The sequence below is a fragment of the Encephalitozoon hellem genome, chromosome V (genome assembly GCF_000277815.2).
Source record: "Encephalitozoon hellem ATCC 50504 chromosome V, complete sequence".
Lineage (NCBI taxonomy): Eukaryota > Fungi > Microsporidia > Unikaryonidae > Encephalitozoon > Encephalitozoon hellem.
Window position 1 is genome coordinate 148552 of NC_018472.1, and position 21961 is coordinate 170512.

Below are 21961 nucleotides of genomic sequence, written 5' to 3' on the forward strand. Positions count from 1 at the left end.
AGTGGCTCACACCTATAACTTTTAGTTTTCCTTCATTAAAGACTTCTTTGTCTTTGCGGACACCTGCTATGAACACCTATTGCCTCGCTCTGATGAACTCCTTTAATGTCTCAGGGTCTAGGCATAAAGAGTTGGCCTTTAGGAACTTAAACAATTTCTGGAAGATATCCGATCTTCTAAATGTCCTGGAATCACCAACAATCACTAGTCCTTTTTTACATCGAGTCAGGGCAACGTTAAGCCTTTTTTCATTGTCGAGGAACCCAAACTCTTCTCTGTCATTACATCTTACTAGCGTCAGTATTATGTAGTCTCTCTCTTGTCCCTGGAACCCGTCTACCGTGGAGACCTCCACATCTACTATTTCCTGCAAAAGCAGAACTTGAGAGGTGTAGGGCGCTATGATCCCGACCTCCTCTCCTTTGAGGATCTCAACAATGCTTTTAACTATCATTGCTTCCCCTACATTTGATTTCGAAACATCGTTGCTCTCATAAAGCTCAAAGTACTGTGTGTCAACAAACAGGATCGGGCTTTCACCAAATGTAGCCTTATGCTCTCTTGTGGCACTTTTGATTTCACCTCTATAGAACATATCGTTGCTAAACCTCATGAGACCCGAAGGCATTCTGTACTGCTCATTCAGAAGCACTACTGGAAGGGCAAGAGTCTCATACAAAGAGGATGTTTCAGGGCATAGCTGCATAGGATCTCCTATGAGAATGAACATTTTACCCTTGACGACTGCAAGGAAGGATTCCACCTCCGACGCCTGGCATGCCTCATCAATCAAAACCCAGTCGAACCTTGTCCTTTCTTTAAGAGAGGAGAAAAGAGTGGCAAACACAACGGAGGAGCTGGTCTGCTTCTCCTTCATAAACTCCTTCTGTTTCTCTTTTCTGTCCCTATAGAAGTTCCTGTCATTTTTTTCTTCCTTCATGAACTTTGTATGCGACTTTGCTAGCGAGTCAAGGTTCAAGTGGCTTAATCCCTTCAGAGAACTCCCTAGACGATAAAAGGAAGGTGCATTGTGCAGGAAGTACTTACTCTTCAAAAATCTTTCTATGATGTTGTCAACTGACACATTGCTTGGCCCACACACAAGAACCCTATTTTTTGCCGTCAAAAGTTGCGATATTATCTCCACCACTGTCCTTGTCTTCCCAGTCCCCGGAGGACCAAGTATTTTGTACGGGACATTGAGTCCTATTGTCTCTACTGCCCTTTTTTGACTTTCATTCAGCGAGGTATCATATAAACTCAATTTTCCAGCCTCAGGTGCTTTACTGAATTCCAAGGAGTTCTTCTCTAATCCGCTATTTGCTCTCCAGGATTTTATTATGAAGTCGCTAAAGGACTTTCCAGACTCTATGAATTTTCCAAGACTATCTAGCAAGGTCTTGGAGTTGTATTTAGGATCTAGGACTGCCTCAAAATTGCTACCTTTGAGCTTTCCATACCCGGCAACCCTAACCACATCTCTATCAACCTCCACAATGGTACATTTCAGTGGCCCATCTGGAGTCTCTATAAACAGCTTTTCCTCTTCTCTCAGTACTCTGGATATCTTGCCTCTCTTCGACATTGTTACAATCCTCAGAGAATATAGATGGACGTTTGACTTTTTCTCCACCGAAACAAGTTTGCATCTTATCCTAGTTACTGGATTCTGCTTCTCCTGTGCCTCCATAGCCTCTTTCAGTCCCTTCTGCAGATGTTCTAAATACAGTTTCTTCTCGGAATCCATTTTCACCTCCCCCAGATCGGATGAAATTCTATATTTCAAAACCCATTGGAATGAGTGTCGAGCAGAAACTTCATCTGATTACAAGAAACCTTCAGGAGGTTCTTGGTCTCGAGGAGCTAAAGAAAATTCTCTCTGAAAGAGATCTGAATATATACTGGGGAACGGCTATAACGGGAAAGCCACACATAGCCTATCTAGTTCCCCTGATGAAGGTGAGGGACTTTGTAGATGCTGGATGTAATGTGAAGATCCTGTTTGCAGACATTCATGGGTTTTTGGATAATCTCAAGGCGCCTATTGAAAAGGTTGAGTACAGATGTGTATACTATGAAAAGCTGATCAAATCCTCGTTGAAAATGCTGGGTGTTGACCTTAACAGAATTCAGTTTATCAAGGGCAGCGAATTCCAGAAGTCAAACGAATATGTCATGGACTTGTATAAGATTCTGTCAATAACATCTGAGCACGATGCTAAGAAAGCAGGGGCACAGGTTGTTAAGCAGGTGGAGAATCCCATGGTAAGCTCTCTAGTGTATCCAGCAATGCAGGCTCTTGATGAAGTCCATATGTCTGTGGATGCACAGTTTGGAGGAGTTGATCAAAGGAAGATATTCACGTATGCTAGAAAGTACTTGCCGCTTCTCAACTACGAGAAGAGAATACACCTAATGAGTCCGATGCTTCCTGGGCTGAACTCTGAAAAAATGAGCAGCTCTGACGATCTTTCAAAAATTGATCTTATGGATTCTAAGGAAGCCATATGGAAGAAGATAAAGAAGTGCTTCTGTGAGGAGGGGAACAAAGAGAACGGGCTGATGAAGATTTTTTCGCATATCATATTTCCTATCTTTGAGGTTAAGGGAGAAAAGATTAGGATCACTGATAAAGATGGAAAGGAAAAGATCTTTGAAAAGTACCAGGATTTCGAGGACGAGTTTTCAAGTAAGTCCATACATCCTGGAGACCTCAAGAGTAATGCAGCGCGGCTTATTGACAGCATTATAAGGCCCATACGGGAGGAGATGGAGAAAGATTTAACGATGGTCAAGCAGGCCTACGATTAAAGTATTGCTGAATGTTTCCTACTTGTTTATTAAAAACAAATCCTGCATACCCTGTGATGGAGATTCGCCTTTGGCCAAACCAGGAGTTCAGGATTGAGGTCAACGAAACACAGAAGTTGAAGGTGATGGTTGTGTCTGGATTGGCAGAGGTCAAGGGGCAGGAGCTACTCAGCGAGAAGTGGTATGCATTCAAGGATACAAAGACATTCATATTCACGTTTTCTGGGTGCAGGCTTAAGGTTGAAGGTGTATGCGACCTTCAGTATGTATCTGATACAACGAACGTCCCCCTGATATTCAACATCCTAAGCTTCTTTTCTAAAAATGGATTTGACTACAGCAAGCTTAGGACGTTTATGGTTATAGGGAATGGAAGGTCTACATTCTGCTTCACGCTGATTAACTTCTTTATAAGGATGGGTAAGAAGGTGCTATTTACAGAAATAGATCCGTCTCGGGGAAATGTGTTTCCCGGAGCACTGAGCACAATACATGTGGATACACTGATAGATTGCATTGAAGGACTCCGGCTGAAGAATCCATTGTCATTCTACTATGGGTCTACGGAAATAACGAACATGGAGCTGTACGACCTTCAAACAACTAAGCTACAGGAGGCTATAAAGGCCAAGAACATTGAAGATCTTCACCTGATACTTTGTCCAGAGGGCACGTCTGCATTTTATAACACATTAATAAAGAGATTTGAGGTCGACAGGGTTGTTGTTGTAGGAAACGAAAGGCTATATCACTCTTTAGACGTGATAGCGGAAAAGCTTATGATAAACAGAAGTGGGTTTGTCGAGGAAAAAGAGGTTGGAAGAAGCATATCCAGATACTTCAAAGGAGTTAATAACGAGTATACACCTTTTACATTTAATGTGAAGTACAAATGGAGGATCGTGAGGATAGGAGAGATGTATGTTGCGCCGATTAGCGCTTTGCCATTGGGGAGCACAAGAAAGGTTGGGTGTGTGGAAGCTTCTGAGGTGGAGATTGCTGAGAATTCTGTGCTAGGGATTTCCGAGGCCAGAGAGATAGAAGATGTTGCAGGGTCTCCGGTTCTCGGATATGTAGTTGTGATTGATGCAAATTCATTCAAGATACTGTGCACTCAGCCAAGACTTCCCAAGTACACCTTTCTGATCCAAGGCGATCTCAAGCATATTGAGTATTAGCCTGTCTTAAATAAAATTACATCTTTCCAGTATGTCCTATGAAAATTCATGAATCCAAGTATCCCTCGGATGAACAGAAAGAATCCAGGAAGAGATGCAAGCTCTGTTCTTAGAGACAAATACATTACCTCTCACTTGAATGAAAGCTTGAAGATTGACCATGAATATCCCCCGCTTCACAAAGTGGGAGGAATAAAGTACTTATTGCCAAAGATAACTGAGCTTGTGTACAACCCGTTATTTTCTAAGGCCTCCTACGATGAGATTGGGATTCACCCGCCTAGCACTCTCTTACTGCACGGGGTTTCTGGGGTTGGCAAGACGTTTCTTGTGAACTGTATCAGCCAGGAGTACAAAGTCCCCATCATCAAGGCGTGTCTTGACTCAGATAAAGAGCTTCGGGAGTCGTTCAGGAAATCTTCTCTGCTTGAGAAGTCCATCATACTCATTGAGGACATAGACATGCTTGGAGAAGATGACAAGAAGGTGATATCCCAACTTTCTGAGTACCTTGAAAACCATAGAGGGAAATCTATTGTCATTGCCACCGCCCGAAACCCTGCATTCATAAACGAAAGCCTTAACAAATTTGATAACTCGCTACTTGTCAAGATACCAACTGTATCCGAGAGAAGGGATATTCTAGTTAGTCTTGCCGACAGGATGAAGTGCCAAGAAGTTGACTGGATGGAGCTTGCAAAGCTGATGCCTGGGTTTGTCGCTCGAGACTTGAAGAGGACTCTGAAGATTGCTTCGACGAAAGCTGTGTCTGATGGATCTCTGACTCTCAGGATGATAGACCTGGAAATGGCACTTAAAGAAATGAAGTGGAAGGGCACTGAGATCACATTTGACAGTATAGGGTCGCTTGAGGACGTCAAGGATGAGCTTAACATGAGCATAATCTTTCCATCAAGGTTTCCAGAGAAGTTTCACAAGCTTGGGATTACAAGGCCCTCAGGAATCCTTCTTTATGGCCCTCCTGGATGCGGGAAAACATTGCTTGTCAGAGCTGTGTCGAACATGAGCCACTGTAATTTCCTAAGCATTAAGGGGCCGGAGCTCATAAGCAAGTATGTTGGGGATTCTGAAAAGGAAATAAGAAAGCTGTTTGACAAAGCCAAGCAATTGCAGCCCTGTGTCCTGTTTTTTGACGAGATAGACTCTCTCTGCGGGGAGAGAAACGGGAACGAGTTTACTAGCCGTATAGTCAACCAGATACTGACACTCTTGGATGGGCTTGACGATAGAGGAGATGTGTATGTGATTGGAGCCACCAACCGGATTGAAAGCATCGACAAGGCCATATTAAGGCCTGGAAGGTTTGATAAGATTCTTAAGGTCCCACTACCATCCAAAGAAGGGTGTGTCGATATATTCAAGAAGTGTACAAAAGGAATCCCGATAGAGCCTTTCGATCTCGAAGAGTTAGATCTGGAAGGCTTTAGTGGAGCGGAGATAGCGGGGTTGATCAGAGATGCAGCAATATTGTGTCTGAAACACAATTTCGATGCAGAGACCCTTGTCATAACCAAGGAAAACATCATAGAAGCATTGGGTGCTGCAAGAGTTACCAAGGACTTCAGGTGAGTGTCTACTTTGCAAGCACCTACGCCTGATGTGGCTAGAGACAGATACTATGCAAGCAAAAGCATTTTCTAAAACAAAATGGATTTATTTCTAGTACAAAGAGTTGATCTCACTCAGTATGGCAACTAATCTGTCTCTATCATACTTTCTAGTAGAAATAAAACTCTCTAAATCGGCGTTGCTCATATTGTTTACCATGGTAATGTCTATGACATTGGATGTCTTGTCCTGGTGGAAAGGCGCCAGCTCATTGGCATATCTTTCTAAATCTAGCAAAGCTTCAAGGTCTTTTTTGTTAAGGTTAAGGGGTATTAGTATCCCTACACTGCCATTTTTTGTTGTGAAATAAATGGTATTAGATCGTTGCAATGATAGGGTTCCCGAGCACATGCTTGTTACTCTATCCTCGATGGAAAAAGTCTCTATGTTGTAGTCCTTGTTCAGAAACAGAATCTTTCCATTTGTAGTTGCCACTATAAGACCTCCTAGGCCAAACACCATGGACTCCACTTGATCCTTACTGCTGGAAAGAAAGTCCAAGGACAGATGGTTGGTTTCCTGGTTAAATTTAAAGACTCCAAAGGATCTGTAGAGACACGAGCAAGCAATCCTATCTCTATGCATGGTTATCTTGTACGGAGTAAAATCTATCCTCATTACACATAGTTCCACAAGAATTTGGGCTTGCCTCTTATATACATATACAGTATGGCCTCTATGTGTCACTAAATAGTCTTCGCTGGCATCCAGTGCATACACAACACCTTCATCCGTGCTTTCGTAGATTAGCTTGATGGCACTGTCTTTTATGGAGAACATAGAGAGCTTTGAAAGGTTGCCTTCACCTGAGAGGTTGCTTACAGTGGCAAAGTAGTGCTTTGTTAGAAACCTCCCGTCCATTAATATCTCGTCCTGAAGGAGCAAGTTGTATGCATGACCTCCTGTTTTCAGTGTAAGGTGTGAATTAATGACTGCTTCGTTATCAATGCTGAGAACCGGGTTCACCATCCCAATGATCTCTTTTCCCTGGCTTGTGACAGAAAACTTTAGAACATATGTTCTTCCAGGTTCTGCCCCTTGCAGTCTGTCCTCTGTGGAGATCTTTATCTTTGGAATGGGTTCTAGATGGCATTTATAGATGGACTTTCCTATAGAAACATATAGCTGGTCTGCCATAAAACCATAGGATATTCCCTCGAGAGAACATCTATAGCATGAGAAGTCCTGGGTATCCACAAATACGGTAGACCTACCTATTCCCATTATGTGTCTTCCGACAGGAACCATAATCTCAACCATGCAGTCCGAAAAAAACGAAGGCTTGATATCTAAAAGTTCCCACTTGTCTTCTTCTTCAAGTTTCTTTAGTGCCGATGAAACACCATCGAGGCCTGCCTTAAATTCTTTTTTACATATGGCTTCATACCCTACTCCATACATATCACTGAAGAAAAGTCTATTGCCCACAACAGATGCCGATTTTAGAACCCTTTGCCTTCTTTTATGTAAAACTCGGAGAAGCTTGTCCATGATAACGAGCTCATCATAGTATGTAGATATAAACAGGCAGCTGCTGAGGTGGAGGAGACTAACCTCATACGGGCATTCAACAGACCTGATGCATTCCATTGTTTCAAGACATATCATTTTGAGGAATCTGTCTCTTGTGAACACAGCGCATAAGCCTTGATAGAATGAAGACAGGACTATGTCCCTTATTTCCAATCCTGTGACATTTTTCTCTCTCAAGCAAAACACATGGCTCCTGGTGTTGAAGCAGCAGTAATTGTCGGCATGTATATTTAGGATCTCATCGAAGCTTCTCCCGTCCATGGATCCTCCAAGAGCTTTCCCTTCATTGGGATATGACACAATTAGGGCACCATCTGCCATCCCAAACCTTTGAACAACCCCTTCGAGATTGTATTTTGGCTCTGCTATGAGGTCAACTGCATATGTGATTTTCTTGACAGATTTTTTCGTGGTATATCTGAAAGAAGCACCAGAGTATGACAAGCATGATGGATAGGGATTGCTTTCAAATGTTTTCAGAATCTTAATCTCCCTTGCTATTCTCAGATAGTAGGAATTTCCAGAGCACGACCCCCCATAGTACATTTCCCCCTCAAGATGAAGTAACACACTGAACCAAGCTCTAAGATTGCCTAGAACCTCAGCCTTGAGATATAAATTCTCTTCGTGTATGTCTTCGTTACTGTAAGCTCCACCACCAAAAGGAATCCTCTTTTCCAAAGAAACCCGTATGACTTCCCCATCCTCCATCGAAAGCAAAATGCCTCCTTCCGCCGCTACGCTGTTCTTGACTCCAGGATTTGCAAATTCACTTTCAAGCACAAACTTCCCTCTTGCATAGTAATAAGCTTTCCCTCGACCTACAAGAAGCAATCCATCACTTATAGGCCTTGCAAACACAAGTCCTTTCTTGAGGAGAGTCTTTTCTTTCAGAATCATCCTGGGCTTACTAGACGCCATCAGATATCTGGAGTAGAACACATCTCCAGAGATGTCCTCGAGTAAAAAACTAATGTCGTTTTTACCAGAGAAGCAGTCGAGGATCTTGTAGTATCCAAAATCATTTACATCATCTCCGAAGATTAGTCCATCGTTTCCTATGGTGGCCACACTAACAATACCGCTTCTTGTAATGAACACAAGATTTTTTAAGGTTCTGATACATCTAGTATAGACTGATGCGGTCGCCATTCTGCCACCCACAATGGATCGTTTCCCATCCATTATGGCGTACTCTCCCCCTTTGCAAACGATCAGGAACATCTTAGAGTTTCTAAATGTCACAGGAGCGATGAGAGTTACATATCCATTCGGGTATATGATATCCACAAGCCTCATGTCCAGGCCATACACCTCTATAGTTGTCCCCTTTGATATGGCAATACACGGTTTCTTCTCATATTCTATCTTTGACCCAGAGACTACAGAGCTAGGATCCTTGATAGTCCTTATTGCGTAGTGCATCGATACAATTTCTGGGTTCCACCGGAATAAGTTACAACTATTTCACTAAAAATTTTGTTGGATAAACAAAGGACAGATGAGAATTACATATGACTTTGCAGAAACAAAAGATAGTGCAATCATATTTGTGTATAAGCCCTCTCCAAACGACTTCCAGATAGCTCCTGTGCTTGAGAATTCCAGGAAGCTTAGGCTATCTGAGGGCATTGCTGTCGATCTTTACAGGGACGTCCATCCAGATATTAAGCTTAGTGAGTCCAAGTCAAGGATAGAAATTCACCTCAGAAAGGTCGAAGCATCAAGATGGGGCGGAATCAATGGGAGATCGGAAGGCCGGTCCCAAGATGGTAATAAGGAAATTACTGTGGATGATTCAGAAGATGAAGAAAATACTTCCGTGATGGATCTTCTCAGGAAGATTTACCAGCGGTCTGGAGAAGATGTTAGAAGAGCAATGGAAAAGTCTTTCTACGAGTCTGAAGGAACTGTTCTAAGCACGGATTGGGAAAGAGTCAAGTCAGAAAAGATCACCCGAGAAGATTAAAACTTTTGCTTCAAACCTGCAACCGACTGTCGATAGATCACAAAGACACTAATGAGAAAGTTTTGGGAATCCCAGACATATCCTTATCTCTATCCATATGAACTATTCGAAGAATCAAGAGATTCAATAATAAAAAAGAGTCATTGATTTATTCAATTCTGATGATGCATTCTTTTGAGCTTCTCTACCAAAGCATACGCTTCTGACTCAGGGTCATTGATACTTATCCTTTCCATGGAATCGCCGAATATCTTCAGATTGTTTTCCTTCTCCGAGTCCCTACTTATTATCTTCGAAAAGATCTCCCAGTTGCCGATAGCATCAATTATTGCCTGGTCTGTCAGAAAAGCATCGTCGAGCCTGAGGTCTCTTTTTATATCTGTTCGGAAAGCCTCTATTTCCTCAACAAGCTCTTTCATGGGGTCGCAATCCATCGCATAGACGTCATCTTGTTAATTCTAGACAAATAAAATCAGAGGTATATTGTAATTAGTTTAATTAATCGCTGCTTTTAGAGCTCTCCTAGAACTCAAGGTGGAATGATCAAGGCTTTTTTCTTTATGGATCGATACAGCACACTTAGGAAAAATGCATATTAGAAAGGCGAGGTGAGTATTCTGAGTAGGCTCAAAATCCCGCAAAGCTCGAAGTATGGGAATATCCACTCGTTGTAGTCCCCTTGCAATATTTCTGATACACCCTCCATCAGCCTGAGAGGAGTTGATTCGGGTACTGAGAGAAAGGGCTTTTCGGTAAGGTATCTGACCTCTTCAGACCTCAACATTTCGCTTCCTATATCCAGCAGTTTCTTCAGAACATCCGTGGAGCTGTAGATGTCTAGAGTCTTCCTCGATTCTGCAGCAATTGCCCGAAGTTTTTCCCAAATTATTCCAGACTCACAACTCTTTGGATTGCGAGCTGCAAAGATGAAGTAGGGATAGATGCTAGACCCAAGCTCCTCGAAGTTTTGAAGCTCGGGGAGGCTTAAGTTTTCGTTCGCTATGAAGCCTATAGAATCTTCCCATTTTTCAACTCTATTCAGAAGCTCATCAATGCTAGATTCCGTTTTCTTTATTGTCTGCGCAATCTCTTTGTCAAACAAAGCTTTATCTGTGAAAGTTTCCTTTATATTTTCTACAAAAGAAAATTGAACCTCGCTTCCATATGACAGCGACCCTAGAAGGGACTTGAGAGCCATCAAGAGATAGTATGCAGCCAAAAGTGTTGAATGCTTGTGCGATACTATTTGGTTCCCAATTTCGCTAAGCTCTTGCAAATCCATTCCTTCCAGCAATTCCATGGGATAAAAGTTTTTATGGAAAATTTATAGATTCCATAATAGAAGGATGTAATATTACCGACCTGTTTATTTCGAATAAACCCTGTTTTGTAAGCGGTACAAACAGGCAATATAAAGGTCAGTTTGAAGGCATCTTGCTAGGGGATGCCCCAGAAACCTCCTGAAAGTGAAAACCGTGAACATCTTTCCTGATTCTCTGCAGCACTTGGGACGAGACATCGATGATGTTGCAATCCTCTGTGATCAGCACTCCATTCCATCCAGCTTTTTCTGCTCCGGAAATATTTTTTTCAGAATCATCAAAGAAATAAACATTTCCAGGACATTCTATTCCCAAAACCTTTGCGACAAATTTATATGACTCTTCAAGAGGTTTACAGCAAAATGTCTTGTCGTACTTGCCTATGGAAATGACAACTTCAAAGCAATCCAGAATCCCCAGCTTTGTGAGGATGTTTTCTGCCCTATCGCTAGGCCCGTTGGTAAAGCAGCACCTCCTGACATTTTTCATGGAAAGAAGGAAGCTCCTCAGTTTCACATCTGGGGAAAGATACTGTAGATAGTCAAACTCAGACATCATCTCCCAATACTCTTCAAGAGAAATGCCAACGTGATTGTAGAAAAGAGACGAGTAAAGACACGACTGCGATAGTTGCTCTTCAAAAGAGTCTTCCCCATCATTCTTGAGGGAAAGATATTTCTTTTTAAGGAACTCCATCTCCATCTCCTGGAGGTTGTTTGATCGATGGTATAGAGTGTCATCTATGTCATACAGAAATAGGATATCTTTTCCTATCTTCCTGAGCCCAATATTCAGTAGATCCGGGTCCTGCCCCATCTCAACAAAGACAGGACCCTTGAAGGGCCTTTCACTTTGGAGGCCTTTGTGGGCCGGGAGATAGTCTTCGGAGTTTCTTATCTCTGTTTCTGTAGAAAATAAAGCATCTTCAAGCTTCCCGACAGAGTTGGAAGTGCGTTCCTTTTCGACTCCAGTGCTGGAAACCAACCTTTTGGCCTTGTGCTTAACTTTCTTAATCCCATGGGCAAGAACCTTGAAGGCTGCCTTTGTTACACTTCTTATCGTCCTCATCGGGGTAAGTAAAGTCTTCCTTACTCTATTAAAATTTTTCTTCACAACTTGCAAAAGAAGCTGTTCACAGAAAGGCCTTTATTTTTACTACTGAGCATCATCAACAGGCTTTCCCGGCATCCTAACATCAATGCTAGAGTTTTGCTTTTCTTCGTTTACAATCGTTGAATCGATAGTTGAAAACCCTGAATCAGAGACATCCTCGATGTTAGAGTCATCTGGAGATGCCCTGGAGGCATCGCCTTCGTTCTTTATTCCAAGTGCCTCCTCTTCTACCTCGCTAACCTTGCGGTCTCGATAGGTCTTCTGAGCCTTCGCATAGCACTCATTAAAGTATCTGAACACAGCAGACCTTGCTTTCTCAACCATCTCCTCAAGAACATTCTGATACTTGTCCATGAACCCACGAATGTAAAACTTGTAAACAAATACAGCACCTGTGCATGCAGGTATAGATATCCATGCAACCAATATAAGCTTAAACAGCTGGTAGAACGGCACAAAGTCAAGTACAAATGAAAACAAATTGTCTAGAACAAGAAACACTGCAATAACCATGAAATACTTGTTGTATCTCCTATAGACCCTCTTGTCTTCCCTGCATGCCCTGAATGCCTGAAGAACATTGTAGAGAACTAGCATTGCTACAAAACCATTAATCAATAGTTTAATCATTTCGGGGCTCTATTCTTTTCATTTTAAAAACAAAGAAAGATCGAAAGGAGTACGCTGAGCTTCATGGCATCCTTCCAGGCCCAATGGAAAGTGCCGCCGAGTCCCTTGATTGGTTAAAACCAATTCAAATGTCAGACATGACCTTCCACTAAGAAATTCAATAGGGCCGTGCCTCAGAACAAAGAATAAGACACAATTGAAGGATGTATTTGATAGATGAACAACAGAAAGAAATTCGAAGAAATAAAGCAGCAGCTTGAATCCTTTCTTACACCGAGGCACCTGAGAAATGAGTTTCCTCGCAAGAAAGGATGGTTAGTACCTGAAAGCACAGCTCATGAAACTGAGCTCAGAAAAGAAAGCAAGATTCAATGAAGCCATAAGTAAACAAATTGTAAGTGTCTTTAATCTAAGCGTTCAGTCCTTTCTTATACTCAAATATGTCCCCATAGAACCTCCTAATGCTGTTGTTTTCACAAACATATATTTCTTTGAAAGTAGACCCAATGAAGTTTAGATCGTGGCTTACACAAACAACAGCCCCGTCAAATCTTCTAAGTGCATCTGCTAATGCATCTATGGACTCCATGTCAAGATGATTTGTAGGCTCGTCCAGAACCAGGAGATTTGGCTTCAGGCCATTGATGATTGCAAATCCCAGCCTGCTTTTTTGCCCTCCAGAAAGCGTTCCAATGCGTTGATTATCAACACTCAATCCAAATGCTGCAAGAGCACGCCTGCTTTCCTCCTGCGAATATGTCTTCATCATAAAGTCAAGCACATTCTCATTAACCTTCAGATGATCAATATGGTGCTGGGCAAAGTATCCAACCTTAAGCCCCGGGTTTCTTATAACACTCCCCTCCACGGCCTCAATCTTTCCTGCCAAAAGCTTGAGAAACGTACTCTTACCCTGCCCATTAGCCCCTACCACCACTACTCTTGAGTTCGAATCGATTTTTATGTTCACCTCTTTAAGGATGTTTCTGGGGCCATAAGAAAACTCAACATCAGAAAACTCAACCAATGTGCCTTGGGAAGATGTCGATGCAAAAGAGAACTTGATGATCGCATCCTGCTTTGGGGGAAGAAGGGTTGGCATCTTTGCAAGCGCCTTTATCTTGCTCTGAACAAGAGAGGCTCTTTTTGCATTGTATCTGAACCTGTCGATAAAAGACTGAACATGCTCCCTAACTGCAAGTTGACTTTCATATTCCCTCTTGGCTGTTACCATCCTTTCTCTTCTTTGCTTCACAAAGCTCTCGTAATTTCCTTTGTATACATCAATCTTCAGGTCATTCAAATGGAGTGTCATTTCAGTGGTATTGTTAAGGAAGTTCCTGTCGTGGGACACAATAATAACAGTCTTCAATTCCTTTATCTTCCTTTCTAGCCAGCTCAGGGCGCTGATGTCCAGGTAGTTTGTAGGCTCGTCAAGCAGTAGCAGATCAGGATCCGTATTTATTGCTCTAGCCAAATGTGCACGCATCTTCCATCCCCCACTTAAATCACTTATATTTTTCCCAACCATGTCCTTAGTGAATCCTAATCCATTCAATATCCTTTCGCCCCCAGCCCCGACAAAATCCTCTACAGTTCCATCCCCAACAAGATCTTGCCTTATCATGTAGATTTTCATTCCTCTCGGAATCCCAAACCTTCTTTTTCTAATTGCCTTCAGGAGTGTGGTCTTGCCTATCCCGTTTCTCCCCACAAGCCCGTACTTTTTACCCCTAATGATGCTGAGCGACCCTTCTCTAACAATCTCTTTTCCTTTCACAAAAAGATCAATAACTAGATGAAGGTCTCCTCCAAACTCTTCCGAATCAGTATCTTCACCTGAGGATGACGAAGACAATAGGCAGTCTTCTTCTACTTCCTCATCAGCTGTGGAAGTCTCCTTTCTGCTTGACACCGACCTCATCGAAAATGGCGTTTCCAATGGAATGAGGCTTCTTCCATAATCCACCACATAGGTTTGCATGCCCATTCCAACAGCCTCCTCTTTCGATCTGAACGGAAACTCTTCAAGCTTTCTTAGATACTTCAATTTCAGAGAGGAGATGCCAGCGTCCATCAATGCCAATGTGGGTTATGCAAAAGAATTCAATACTTTCAAGAAAAACCGGGATGGAGGCTAAATATTTCGAGAGGGTTATATCTAGACTACAAGGCGATGTATTAAGCTGCAGCATCCAGGAATTTCCCGGAAGTCAAACAACTGGTCCTTATCCCTACCCTCTAGAAGAATTCTTCTAACTGCCCTTCTTTGTTTCTCGAACCTATGAGTCGAATAAACAATATTCTTGGTGGTCACAAACTTAATGTGCTCGGAATTAAAAAACTCCTCTTTGAATCCTTCTATCCACTCACTTATATTCTGGTTCCGGTTCATTTCCTCGTCCTTGCAGGCATCAACAATCCTAAAAAGCTTTTCCCATAAGGTCCCCTCAACACACCCTCTGGATGGAACCTCAGCACAGTATAACTCTTCAAATATCTCTTTAAACTCCCTACTGACATACTGGCAGAATTCTGCCATAGCATCTGTGCCTAGCTCTATCTCTGCTAGCTTGCATCCATCAATATACCACGTGCCTACTTGCTCCTCAAGTTCAGTGAGCTTATAACGTGTGCTGTCCAAAAGATTTATGATTTGCTGAGAAAACTCCGGTGTATCCTCGCCTTTTATTGAATTCATCAAATCCTTATTGACAACGAGAAAAGAAAGATCGTTCAAATATGCTAATCCAGCAACTTCCCATGCCATTCCCAATAAATGCAAAAGTATGAGGAGCTTTGGCTCCTGGGTATAAGAAATGCATTTAAGTACAACTCTCAATCGTGATTCTTCGGTCATTTATTTAGGGTTCCTCTGGATCACAGACCTTATAATCAGGTTTTTTCGGCACCTTCGCCAAGACTTTTGCATTCAAAATAATATCTGATAGGCGTTACAACCAACCTCTCTTGTTTTCTATGAGTCAGCTTCTCCAAAAACCTTGTACACTTCCCATTGAAAGAACCAACGCCTATTACATCTTCGATGTCCACTTCCGCTTCTTCACTCAGCTTCCTTATATACTCTTCATCTTCAACAAAAGGGCAGCTGCTCTTCCTCTCTTCGTTTGTTGTATTCGCTATCTTTGAACAGGTAAAGCAAGAATAGTTTGCTCTCTTACCCTCAAGACCATAGTTGTGCCTGATAGAATACAAGTATTCCTTGTCAAAAACCTCCCGTCCAACTTTGAATGAGTTTCGAAAAAAATCTATTGCATCGTCAATGCTCATTCCACAATCCTTGAGAAAAAGGCACAGTATCTGCCTATCGTTGTACTTGAGATGTTTATTCCTTCTCAGCTTTTCCATTATAGCCTGAATACACGGAGGAAGGTACTTCTCCGATTCATCCAGCGAAAAGCTGATGTTTCTTTCGCATTTTGTTGAACTTGCTAATAGTTCGGTGGAAAGGGCCTTCATTCTTTCGTCGGGATCACGCAAAGAAGTCTCTACAAGCTCGTCCATCCTACCATCAAGATATCTTCTATACTCGTTAACAAGCATTGACCTAACTCCCTCGTCGTTCAGTCTGATGTATCCCCTTTCAGGTATCACTGCCCTCTTACCAACCAGATCAATAACCTTTGTGAAATGCACAAGAATATTAGAAGAAACCATTCCCCCAGCCACATCCGGATTATATCTGCTTTTCATCCCAAGCATCAGAATACCGTCCTCAACCTTTGCTCCCTCCATGTGAGGCAGTATCTCAGTGAGAAAAAACGATCTTGCGCCACTCGGATTCTTGGAAATCTTATGCCGCAGCAGATTTACCTCGGCGTTCACAAACCAAGTGGCAGTCCAGGGGTCCTGAGAACATACTACCCTGCAAAAAAAGTGGGAGAGGATATCGTCCTCCGCATCCATGCTGAAATACTTGGAAAGAACAGCTTCTCCCACTTCCCCCCTCAGAATCTCCATCCTTCTTTCTGCATATCTTCTAAATGTTTCATAATCCACGGAGCTCTTAGAAAGCGTGGTGTAGAATGTGATTCCTGGCCATCCGTTTTCCTTTACAGCTTTTACTCTCTTCATTTCTTCCCAGCCCTAAGATTCAGACAAAATATTTCCTATCATAAGACTTTTTGTCTCCCTCTCATCATCTTTAGCATGGACATAAGAATAAGCACAATGGAGAGAAGAAGCATGAAGTATATTGCCTTGTTCTTTATCCTCCGGTGGGAGGAAGGTATCTTTCCCAATTCGTTGTTGGCCCCCTCAAGATAAAAGTTTATCGAATCAAGATAAAAGTCTAGTCTGTCTATTTGAAGTGATTGTTGCCCAACAGCCATCTTCATGTCCAAAAGGACAGAGGTGAGATCGTAAATAGACTTTCTTAAGTCCTTCACATTTTCAAGAAGCAGCATACTTCCCCCATCATTGTTCTCATCTTCATGGTCTATCTCCTCACACAAATCTATATCCTTCAGGAACTTCTGCTGTAGGCTTCTGTAATCATGGATTATTGCTTTCAGCTGTCCAACAAAATAGTCATGCATGCAGCCCATAAGAACCTTTGAGCTGGAGATCTTCGTGATTTCCTCAATGCTCCTTTCTGCGCAATGAATCCGGTCTGCTATGTGCCTCTTCACCTCGTCAATCTCATCCTTTTTCTTCTTTCTTGGAGAAAATGACGGCATGCAATGCTTTTCTTGGATAATACTCAACTTCGAAATACTTTGCCTCACCTCATCTAGGGATTCTCTAAGGCCCGATGTGGAGAGCGGGCTAAACTTAATGTCTTTCCTCTTTGTAAGCTTCTTGTACTCCAGAGTCCTGTTCACAAGCATCCGGTTTCTTTATTTGTCTTGTAAAGGAAAGAGGAAAGGTGTTATCTGGCTTGTGAAACAGTGTTTTATTTTATCACCTCTACTTCCAAGTCTTGCCTGGTCAGTATCCAGAGCACCCTCTACATCCACAGTTATCGCATTTTATGGCTTTTTTAACATCGATGTTTCTCTGAGGCACCCGGCATATGCATACATTTCCATGTTTACTGTCAACTGGCTGCACGCACCTGAGGCAGCATAAACTCTCATATCCTTCCTTCTCCCAGTAACAGACCAATTCATGGTCTACAAACCGATTGAGGGAAAGATATCTATATAACTCATTACTGATTTCACCTTTCTTCCTAAGATTATATATGTATCTAGACCTCTGGTGGTGGAGTTGGAATATGGGCCAGTAGTTCTCTGGAGGATTGGGGGAAAGAGGTGCATTCTCAGCCTTTCGCATTTCCGTCTCAATCCTTTCTAGAAAGGACTTTACTTTCTCAAACTCTTTTGGTGGATTGGATGGAACTCTTGGCATTCAGCCCTAAGAGGTTCTCGTGTAATAAAAATATGTTTCTGGGATTTAAGTGCATTCGCCGTCTCAGATGAACTTCTCCCTGTTTCAGATTATTTTGATAAATCGATGCATGACTCTCCGATAAACAATGGAGGGCCGGCTGAAGTTACTGATCTCGCTATTTGGGCTCCTGTTAGTCCTAGTTGCCGAGGGAAGCTTTGCTCACAACCCCAACCTCGAAGCTTTCAAAGTATATTCCAATGGTGCCTGTACTACTGAGGTTCCGTTATGCTCAAGACTCGGAGTTAAGAAGCTTATGGAGGGAGGAAATGCGATGGATGCTGCAATTGCATCGACTATATGTATCGGAATAATAAATTCGTTCTCGTCCGGAATTGGAGGCGGAGGATTTATGCTTATCAAGGGCCCAGGCGCAAAAGGAGTGCTTGACATGATAGATTTCAGGGAAACAGCACCGAGGAGTCTCTCGGCTAGTGATCTCAATGTGATGGCAGGGGAAAGCCCGAAAGGGTTGAAGGTGGGTATTCCTGGAGAAATTCTCGGGCTATATGAAGCACATAAGAAGTATGGAAAGCTTCCATGGCGAGAGTTATTTCAAGAGAACATAGTGATTGCTAGGGGATTTTCTGCCAGTAGCCAGCTTGTAAAGAAAATCAATAAACTCAGGGATTACATACTAAGCGATCCAGGGCTGAGAGAGATCTACACAAGAAATGGAGTACTTCTCAGGGAGGGAGACACCGTTGTAAGAGAAAACTATGCCAAGACATTAGAAATCATAATGAAGCGGCCCGAGAGCTTCTACACTGGTAGCCTTGCAGACTTGATTGTCAAGGCTGTAAGGAAAAATGGAGGGCTAATAGACAAGAGAGATCTCGAGGAATACAAAGTAATGCACAGAAATGTAGTGGAGGGAAAGTACCGGGACTACAAAGTGTATACCACAAACCTTCCAACAAGTGGGCCATTGGTACTGAGAGCTTTGAATATACTTGAGAGGTATGACCTAAAGAAGTTAAAGGCAGATAGCTTAAGAAATCGGAGCTTCAACCACATACATCTACTTATTGAGGTCCTCAAGTTTGCTATGGCAAGAAGAGGGGAACTAGGGGACCCAGCATTTCTTCCGAGATGGGAAGAGATAGTCAGAGAAATAGTCTCCAAGAAAAGTGCAGAAGAGGCCTATAGAAAGATAAATCTGGGAAAGGTTCTGGACATAAAAGAGTATGGAATGAAGACGGCAGGAATTGAAGATCATGGGACAACACATATCAATGTTATAGACAAAGACAATATGGCGGTGCTGATCACAAGCTCAGTTAACCTTGAGTTTGGAGCGAAGTTCATGGATCCTGAAACAGGAATAGTATTCAATGACACGATAGATGACTTCTACATTCCATACACAAAATATACCCATGAAAAGCATCCAAATGGGGTAGAGGGCGGAAAAAGATCGTTCTCTTCAATATCTCCCATTCTCCTACTTAAGGAGGATGAAATCCTTGCTCTAGGTGCTGCAGGGGGGATAAGAATTCCTACGTCTGTCATCTCTACGATATTCCACCTAGAGACAGGCGAAAGCCTCAGAGATGCAATAATGGAAACAAGAATACATAACCACCTATCTCCAAACACAACATTTGTGGAATATAACATATTGAAGGACCTTGAAAGGTATCTCACCGGTGCTGGACACAAAATAGAAAAATCGCTTCAAAACACTATCTTCACCTCTGTACAGGGTATCCTTCTCAAGAAGGTTGGAGGAAATAGAATCATTCATGCTGTATCAGACCCAAGGAAGGGAGGTGAGGCTTTTGGATATTAAATATAATCTTAAAAGGCCTATTTTCCTCTCTTGAGATAGTAAGCTATATATAGGCCATCTGTAGAGAGTTCTGGATACGGAACAAAGTCTATTTTCTCGTCATCAATCTTATACCACTTATCTCCAAGGATGACATGCGAAAAATAATGTCCATGGTCAATAGAACCATAATGGCTTACAAATCCTAGGATATCATAGACGCCTTTGCCTACTATTAACGTGTTTGATAAGGCTACATAAGAGTCCACTTTTCTGGACGCCTTATCATAAGAAAATCTTTTCAAATGGAGAGATAGAATATTTGGGCATCTTTTGACTTCCAATCTCCTGGTGCACGACACTTTTTCCCTGCATGCTTCACAGGCCATTCCGCACCTCAAGTCTTCAGGCTCAAAAAAGGTATTCAGCGATGATTGAATGGAGGAAAGGCACTCCAGCGAAATCGTTGCAAACAACTCTTCTTTTTCTCTTTCGAGGTTGCACATCTTGCAAATTGTCTTCGAGGTAAATACTCCGAAGAACATTCGATGTGACAAGCATTTGCATTCAAGGTCATCTGCAACATTTGTACTATATACTTCATGGATCTTTTGAAGCAGGCACATAAAGAATTCGTGCGCGTCTTGCTGCCCAGGCCCTGAAAGATGAGGTGCTAGTGACCAGAACGTATGTATAAATCGGTGTGTAAGAATGCATCCGGATCTATAGGAAGAATCGATCAAAAACCTCATGGCACACACGATGCACCTATTTTCACTGCACCTTTTGTGAGTATCTAGCAAGAATTCGCTTCTTATTAGAATTGAGTTGATCATTATGCTAAGGACCGCATTGATGTAGCATGTATTCCCAAGGTTGGAAAATCCTTTGATAGGTACATGTGGAAGAATCTCGTACAGCGACCCTGGGATTTTGACCAAAACTGTACCGCCTGCTCTAGCTGTAATAGTACTTGGAAGATATCTCTTGGCACATAAAATACAAGATATAGAGGTATAGAACAGGTCAAGAAACATGCTATGCTGATGTAGCTTTTCGTCCATGTCGCACAGGAAGCAGTAGCACTGCATGCACAGCCGCAGGTTGGCCGCAGCCTTACATTCTTGACATCTAGGTCTTACACCCCTTTTCCTGAGGTAGTCCAACTTCGAGATAATCATTTTATGTATCTTTTCAACGTTTCTTAGTGCTTCGAAATGGGCACACAAATCCATTGTGGGTACAACTCTGCTATGCCCCAAGAATGGCATTTCCTCAAAACTATCAAAGGCAAAATAAACAAATTAAACCCTTTATGTCCTCAATCCAATATGGTTGGAGAAAAGAAAGGCTCTAAGGAGAATCTAAATACATGTGAATGTTCAAAAACTCTTAGAAGAAAGGAGGAGCGCATACAGAACGGGCCAATCCATCAGGAAACAGTGCAAGGCAAGATGGAGGGCATAACCAAAACGAATTTCTTCAAAAGATTGGTTCTGTCGATAGTTATGATTTCAGGTTTCTTCTGGATTTGTGTAAACAATAAGATATATTCTTTTGTCCTGGTGATCTTCCTGACTATATCAATCATAAAAGAGATGATAGGAATCACAAGAAAGTCTGATGGAAGGTCCTTTCACCTAAGAATTTCAATCATTCTTGGGTTTTCCGTGCCGATATACCTGTATCTGGTTTTTCCCTCGATAATGATGATGTATTTTTCTGAGATTTTAAGGTGTTTCTTCCGAAGACTATCCTTCATGTGTTTCTACACCTATGTGGTTGCATTTATGTCTTTCGTTGGCTCTCTTAGAAAGGGGAAGCTCAGGTCACAGCTGGGACTATTCGCCCTAGTTAACTTATCTACATACTCTATGGCAATGGTGGCTAAATGTGCTATTTTCAATCTCAACAAGGGAAGATTCTGGTTTGTGTTTCCTGCTCTGCTTGTGATATCGAACGACATCTCGGCATATGTTGTGGGAAAAAGCATAGGAAAGAGACCTTTGTACCACCTAAGCCCAAAGAAGACGCTCGAGGGATTTATAGGAGCATTTATCTTCACAGCAATTGTAGGATTTATATTGGGATACTTACATGTGAACCAAGGATTCCTTAGAGATGGTGAGCCTCTCCAATTCCGTAAGCCAATGAAGTTAAAGGCTTTTAACACTGTTTTTAAGGTGCCGGCCATATATTTCCACATCATTCCATTTATTCTTGTAGCGTCTTTTGTGGCTCCTTTCAGTGGCTTTCTTGCAAGTGCATTGAAGAGGGCCTACAAGAAAAAGGACTTTGGAGAGTCTATTTCTGGCCATGGGGGGATAGCGGATAGGATGGACTGCCAGGTAATAATTGCAATTTTCACGTCTACGTACATAAATTCATTCATCTACACAGAAGACAAATCTGTTGGGTCTGTCTTTAGCTTCATATGCAGGAATTTCAGCCCAGATGAAATAACAATTCTCATTGAGATGCTGAACCGAAGAATATCGAGTATAAGAAATAAATGATCCTTAGGCTTTGCCAGCTTTCTACTTTGCTCTATATGGCACCGCCTTTCTATCTTTGGATAAAAATAGAAAAAAAA

At 42.1% G+C, this 21961-nt stretch overlaps 18 protein-coding genes across 18 annotated transcripts; 6 read left to right on the top strand and 12 right to left on the bottom strand.

Annotated features, from left to right (window-relative positions):
- Nucleotides 1-76: 76 nt before the first annotated feature.
- On the bottom strand, nucleotides 77-1747 carry EHEL_051210 (putative DNA helicase; the record flags this gene model as incomplete). The annotated part of the gene is made up of 1 exon (XM_003887262.1): nucleotides 77-1747. One exon carries the CDS (start codon nucleotides 1745-1747, stop codon nucleotides 77-79), a length of 1671 nt encoding a protein of 556 aa, XP_003887311.1.
- A 50-nt stretch (nucleotides 1748-1797) lies between these two features.
- EHEL_051220 (tyrosinyl-tRNA synthetase catalytic core domain-containing protein) lies at nucleotides 1798-2811 on the top strand (the record flags this gene model as incomplete). The annotated part of the gene is made up of 1 exon (XM_003887263.1): nucleotides 1798-2811. The coding sequence occupies one exon, from the start codon at nucleotides 1798-1800 to the stop codon at nucleotides 2809-2811; it is 1014 nt and encodes a 337-aa protein (XP_003887312.1).
- A 56-nt stretch (nucleotides 2812-2867) lies between these two features.
- EHEL_051230 (pre-mRNA cleavage GTPase subunit) lies at nucleotides 2868-3989 on the top strand (the record flags this gene model as incomplete). Its single annotated transcript, XM_003887264.1, has 1 exon — nucleotides 2868-3989. The coding sequence occupies one exon, from the start codon at nucleotides 2868-2870 to the stop codon at nucleotides 3987-3989; it is 1122 nt and encodes a 373-aa protein (XP_003887313.1).
- A 69-nt stretch (nucleotides 3990-4058) lies between these two features.
- EHEL_051240 (putative Cdc48 ATPase) lies at nucleotides 4059-5579 on the top strand (the record flags this gene model as incomplete). Its single annotated transcript, XM_003887265.1, has 1 exon — nucleotides 4059-5579. The coding sequence occupies one exon, from the start codon at nucleotides 4059-4061 to the stop codon at nucleotides 5577-5579; it is 1521 nt and encodes a 506-aa protein (XP_003887314.1).
- A 90-nt stretch (nucleotides 5580-5669) lies between these two features.
- Nucleotides 5670-8576, bottom strand: EHEL_051250 (uncharacterized protein; the record flags this gene model as incomplete). Its single annotated transcript, XM_003887266.1, has 1 exon — nucleotides 5670-8576. One exon carries the CDS (start codon nucleotides 8574-8576, stop codon nucleotides 5670-5672), a length of 2907 nt encoding a protein of 968 aa, XP_003887315.1.
- Nucleotides 8577-8652: 76 nt separating this feature from the next.
- On the top strand, nucleotides 8653-9120 carry EHEL_051260 (uncharacterized protein; the record flags this gene model as incomplete). Its single annotated transcript, XM_003887267.1, has 1 exon — nucleotides 8653-9120. One exon carries the CDS (start codon nucleotides 8653-8655, stop codon nucleotides 9118-9120), a length of 468 nt encoding a protein of 155 aa, XP_003887316.1.
- A 152-nt stretch (nucleotides 9121-9272) lies between these two features.
- EHEL_051265 (uncharacterized protein) lies at nucleotides 9273-9539 on the bottom strand (the record flags this gene model as incomplete). Its single annotated transcript, XM_059743506.1, has 1 exon — nucleotides 9273-9539. One exon carries the CDS (start codon nucleotides 9537-9539, stop codon nucleotides 9273-9275), a length of 267 nt encoding a protein of 88 aa, XP_059599489.1.
- Nucleotides 9540-9715: 176 nt separating this feature from the next.
- Nucleotides 9716-10420, bottom strand: EHEL_051270 (uncharacterized protein; the record flags this gene model as incomplete). The annotated part of the gene is made up of 1 exon (XM_003887268.1): nucleotides 9716-10420. The coding sequence occupies one exon, from the start codon at nucleotides 10418-10420 to the stop codon at nucleotides 9716-9718; it is 705 nt and encodes a 234-aa protein (XP_003887317.1).
- Nucleotides 10421-10538: 118 nt separating this feature from the next.
- EHEL_051280 (uncharacterized protein) lies at nucleotides 10539-11510 on the bottom strand (the record flags this gene model as incomplete). Its single annotated transcript, XM_003887269.1, has 1 exon — nucleotides 10539-11510. One exon carries the CDS (start codon nucleotides 11508-11510, stop codon nucleotides 10539-10541), a length of 972 nt encoding a protein of 323 aa, XP_003887318.1.
- An 87-nt stretch (nucleotides 11511-11597) lies between these two features.
- Nucleotides 11598-12185, bottom strand: EHEL_051290 (uncharacterized protein; the record flags this gene model as incomplete). Its single annotated transcript, XM_003887270.1, has 1 exon — nucleotides 11598-12185. The coding sequence occupies one exon, from the start codon at nucleotides 12183-12185 to the stop codon at nucleotides 11598-11600; it is 588 nt and encodes a 195-aa protein (XP_003887319.1).
- Nucleotides 12186-12594: 409 nt separating this feature from the next.
- Nucleotides 12595-14262, bottom strand: EHEL_051300 (elongation factor 3; the record flags this gene model as incomplete). Its single annotated transcript, XM_003887271.1, has 1 exon — nucleotides 12595-14262. The coding sequence occupies one exon, from the start codon at nucleotides 14260-14262 to the stop codon at nucleotides 12595-12597; it is 1668 nt and encodes a 555-aa protein (XP_003887320.1).
- An 84-nt stretch (nucleotides 14263-14346) lies between these two features.
- Nucleotides 14347-15045, bottom strand: EHEL_051310 (uncharacterized protein; the record flags this gene model as incomplete). Its single annotated transcript, XM_003887272.1, has 1 exon — nucleotides 14347-15045. The coding sequence occupies one exon, from the start codon at nucleotides 15043-15045 to the stop codon at nucleotides 14347-14349; it is 699 nt and encodes a 232-aa protein (XP_003887321.1).
- A 35-nt stretch (nucleotides 15046-15080) lies between these two features.
- Nucleotides 15081-16280, bottom strand: EHEL_051320 (putative DNA primase; the record flags this gene model as incomplete). Its single annotated transcript, XM_003887273.1, has 1 exon — nucleotides 15081-16280. The coding sequence occupies one exon, from the start codon at nucleotides 16278-16280 to the stop codon at nucleotides 15081-15083; it is 1200 nt and encodes a 399-aa protein (XP_003887322.1).
- A 38-nt stretch (nucleotides 16281-16318) lies between these two features.
- EHEL_051330 (putative t-SNARE complex subunit) lies at nucleotides 16319-17035 on the bottom strand (the record flags this gene model as incomplete). The annotated part of the gene is made up of 1 exon (XM_003887274.1): nucleotides 16319-17035. The coding sequence occupies one exon, from the start codon at nucleotides 17033-17035 to the stop codon at nucleotides 16319-16321; it is 717 nt and encodes a 238-aa protein (XP_003887323.1).
- Nucleotides 17036-17135: 100 nt separating this feature from the next.
- Nucleotides 17136-17558, bottom strand: EHEL_051340 (putative G10 protein; the record flags this gene model as incomplete). Its single annotated transcript, XM_003887275.1, has 1 exon — nucleotides 17136-17558. One exon carries the CDS (start codon nucleotides 17556-17558, stop codon nucleotides 17136-17138), a length of 423 nt encoding a protein of 140 aa, XP_003887324.1.
- A 127-nt stretch (nucleotides 17559-17685) lies between these two features.
- EHEL_051350 (putative gamma-glutamyltransferase) lies at nucleotides 17686-19389 on the top strand (the record flags this gene model as incomplete). Its single annotated transcript, XM_003887276.1, has 1 exon — nucleotides 17686-19389. One exon carries the CDS (start codon nucleotides 17686-17688, stop codon nucleotides 19387-19389), a length of 1704 nt encoding a protein of 567 aa, XP_003887325.1.
- A 17-nt stretch (nucleotides 19390-19406) lies between these two features.
- On the bottom strand, nucleotides 19407-20639 carry EHEL_051360 (uncharacterized protein; the record flags this gene model as incomplete). The annotated part of the gene is made up of 1 exon (XM_003887277.1): nucleotides 19407-20639. One exon carries the CDS (start codon nucleotides 20637-20639, stop codon nucleotides 19407-19409), a length of 1233 nt encoding a protein of 410 aa, XP_003887326.1.
- A 60-nt stretch (nucleotides 20640-20699) lies between these two features.
- EHEL_051370 (putative phosphatidate cytidylyltransferase) lies at nucleotides 20700-21884 on the top strand (the record flags this gene model as incomplete). The annotated part of the gene is made up of 1 exon (XM_003887278.1): nucleotides 20700-21884. One exon carries the CDS (start codon nucleotides 20700-20702, stop codon nucleotides 21882-21884), a length of 1185 nt encoding a protein of 394 aa, XP_003887327.1.
- Between the last annotated feature and the right edge of the window lie 77 nt (nucleotides 21885-21961).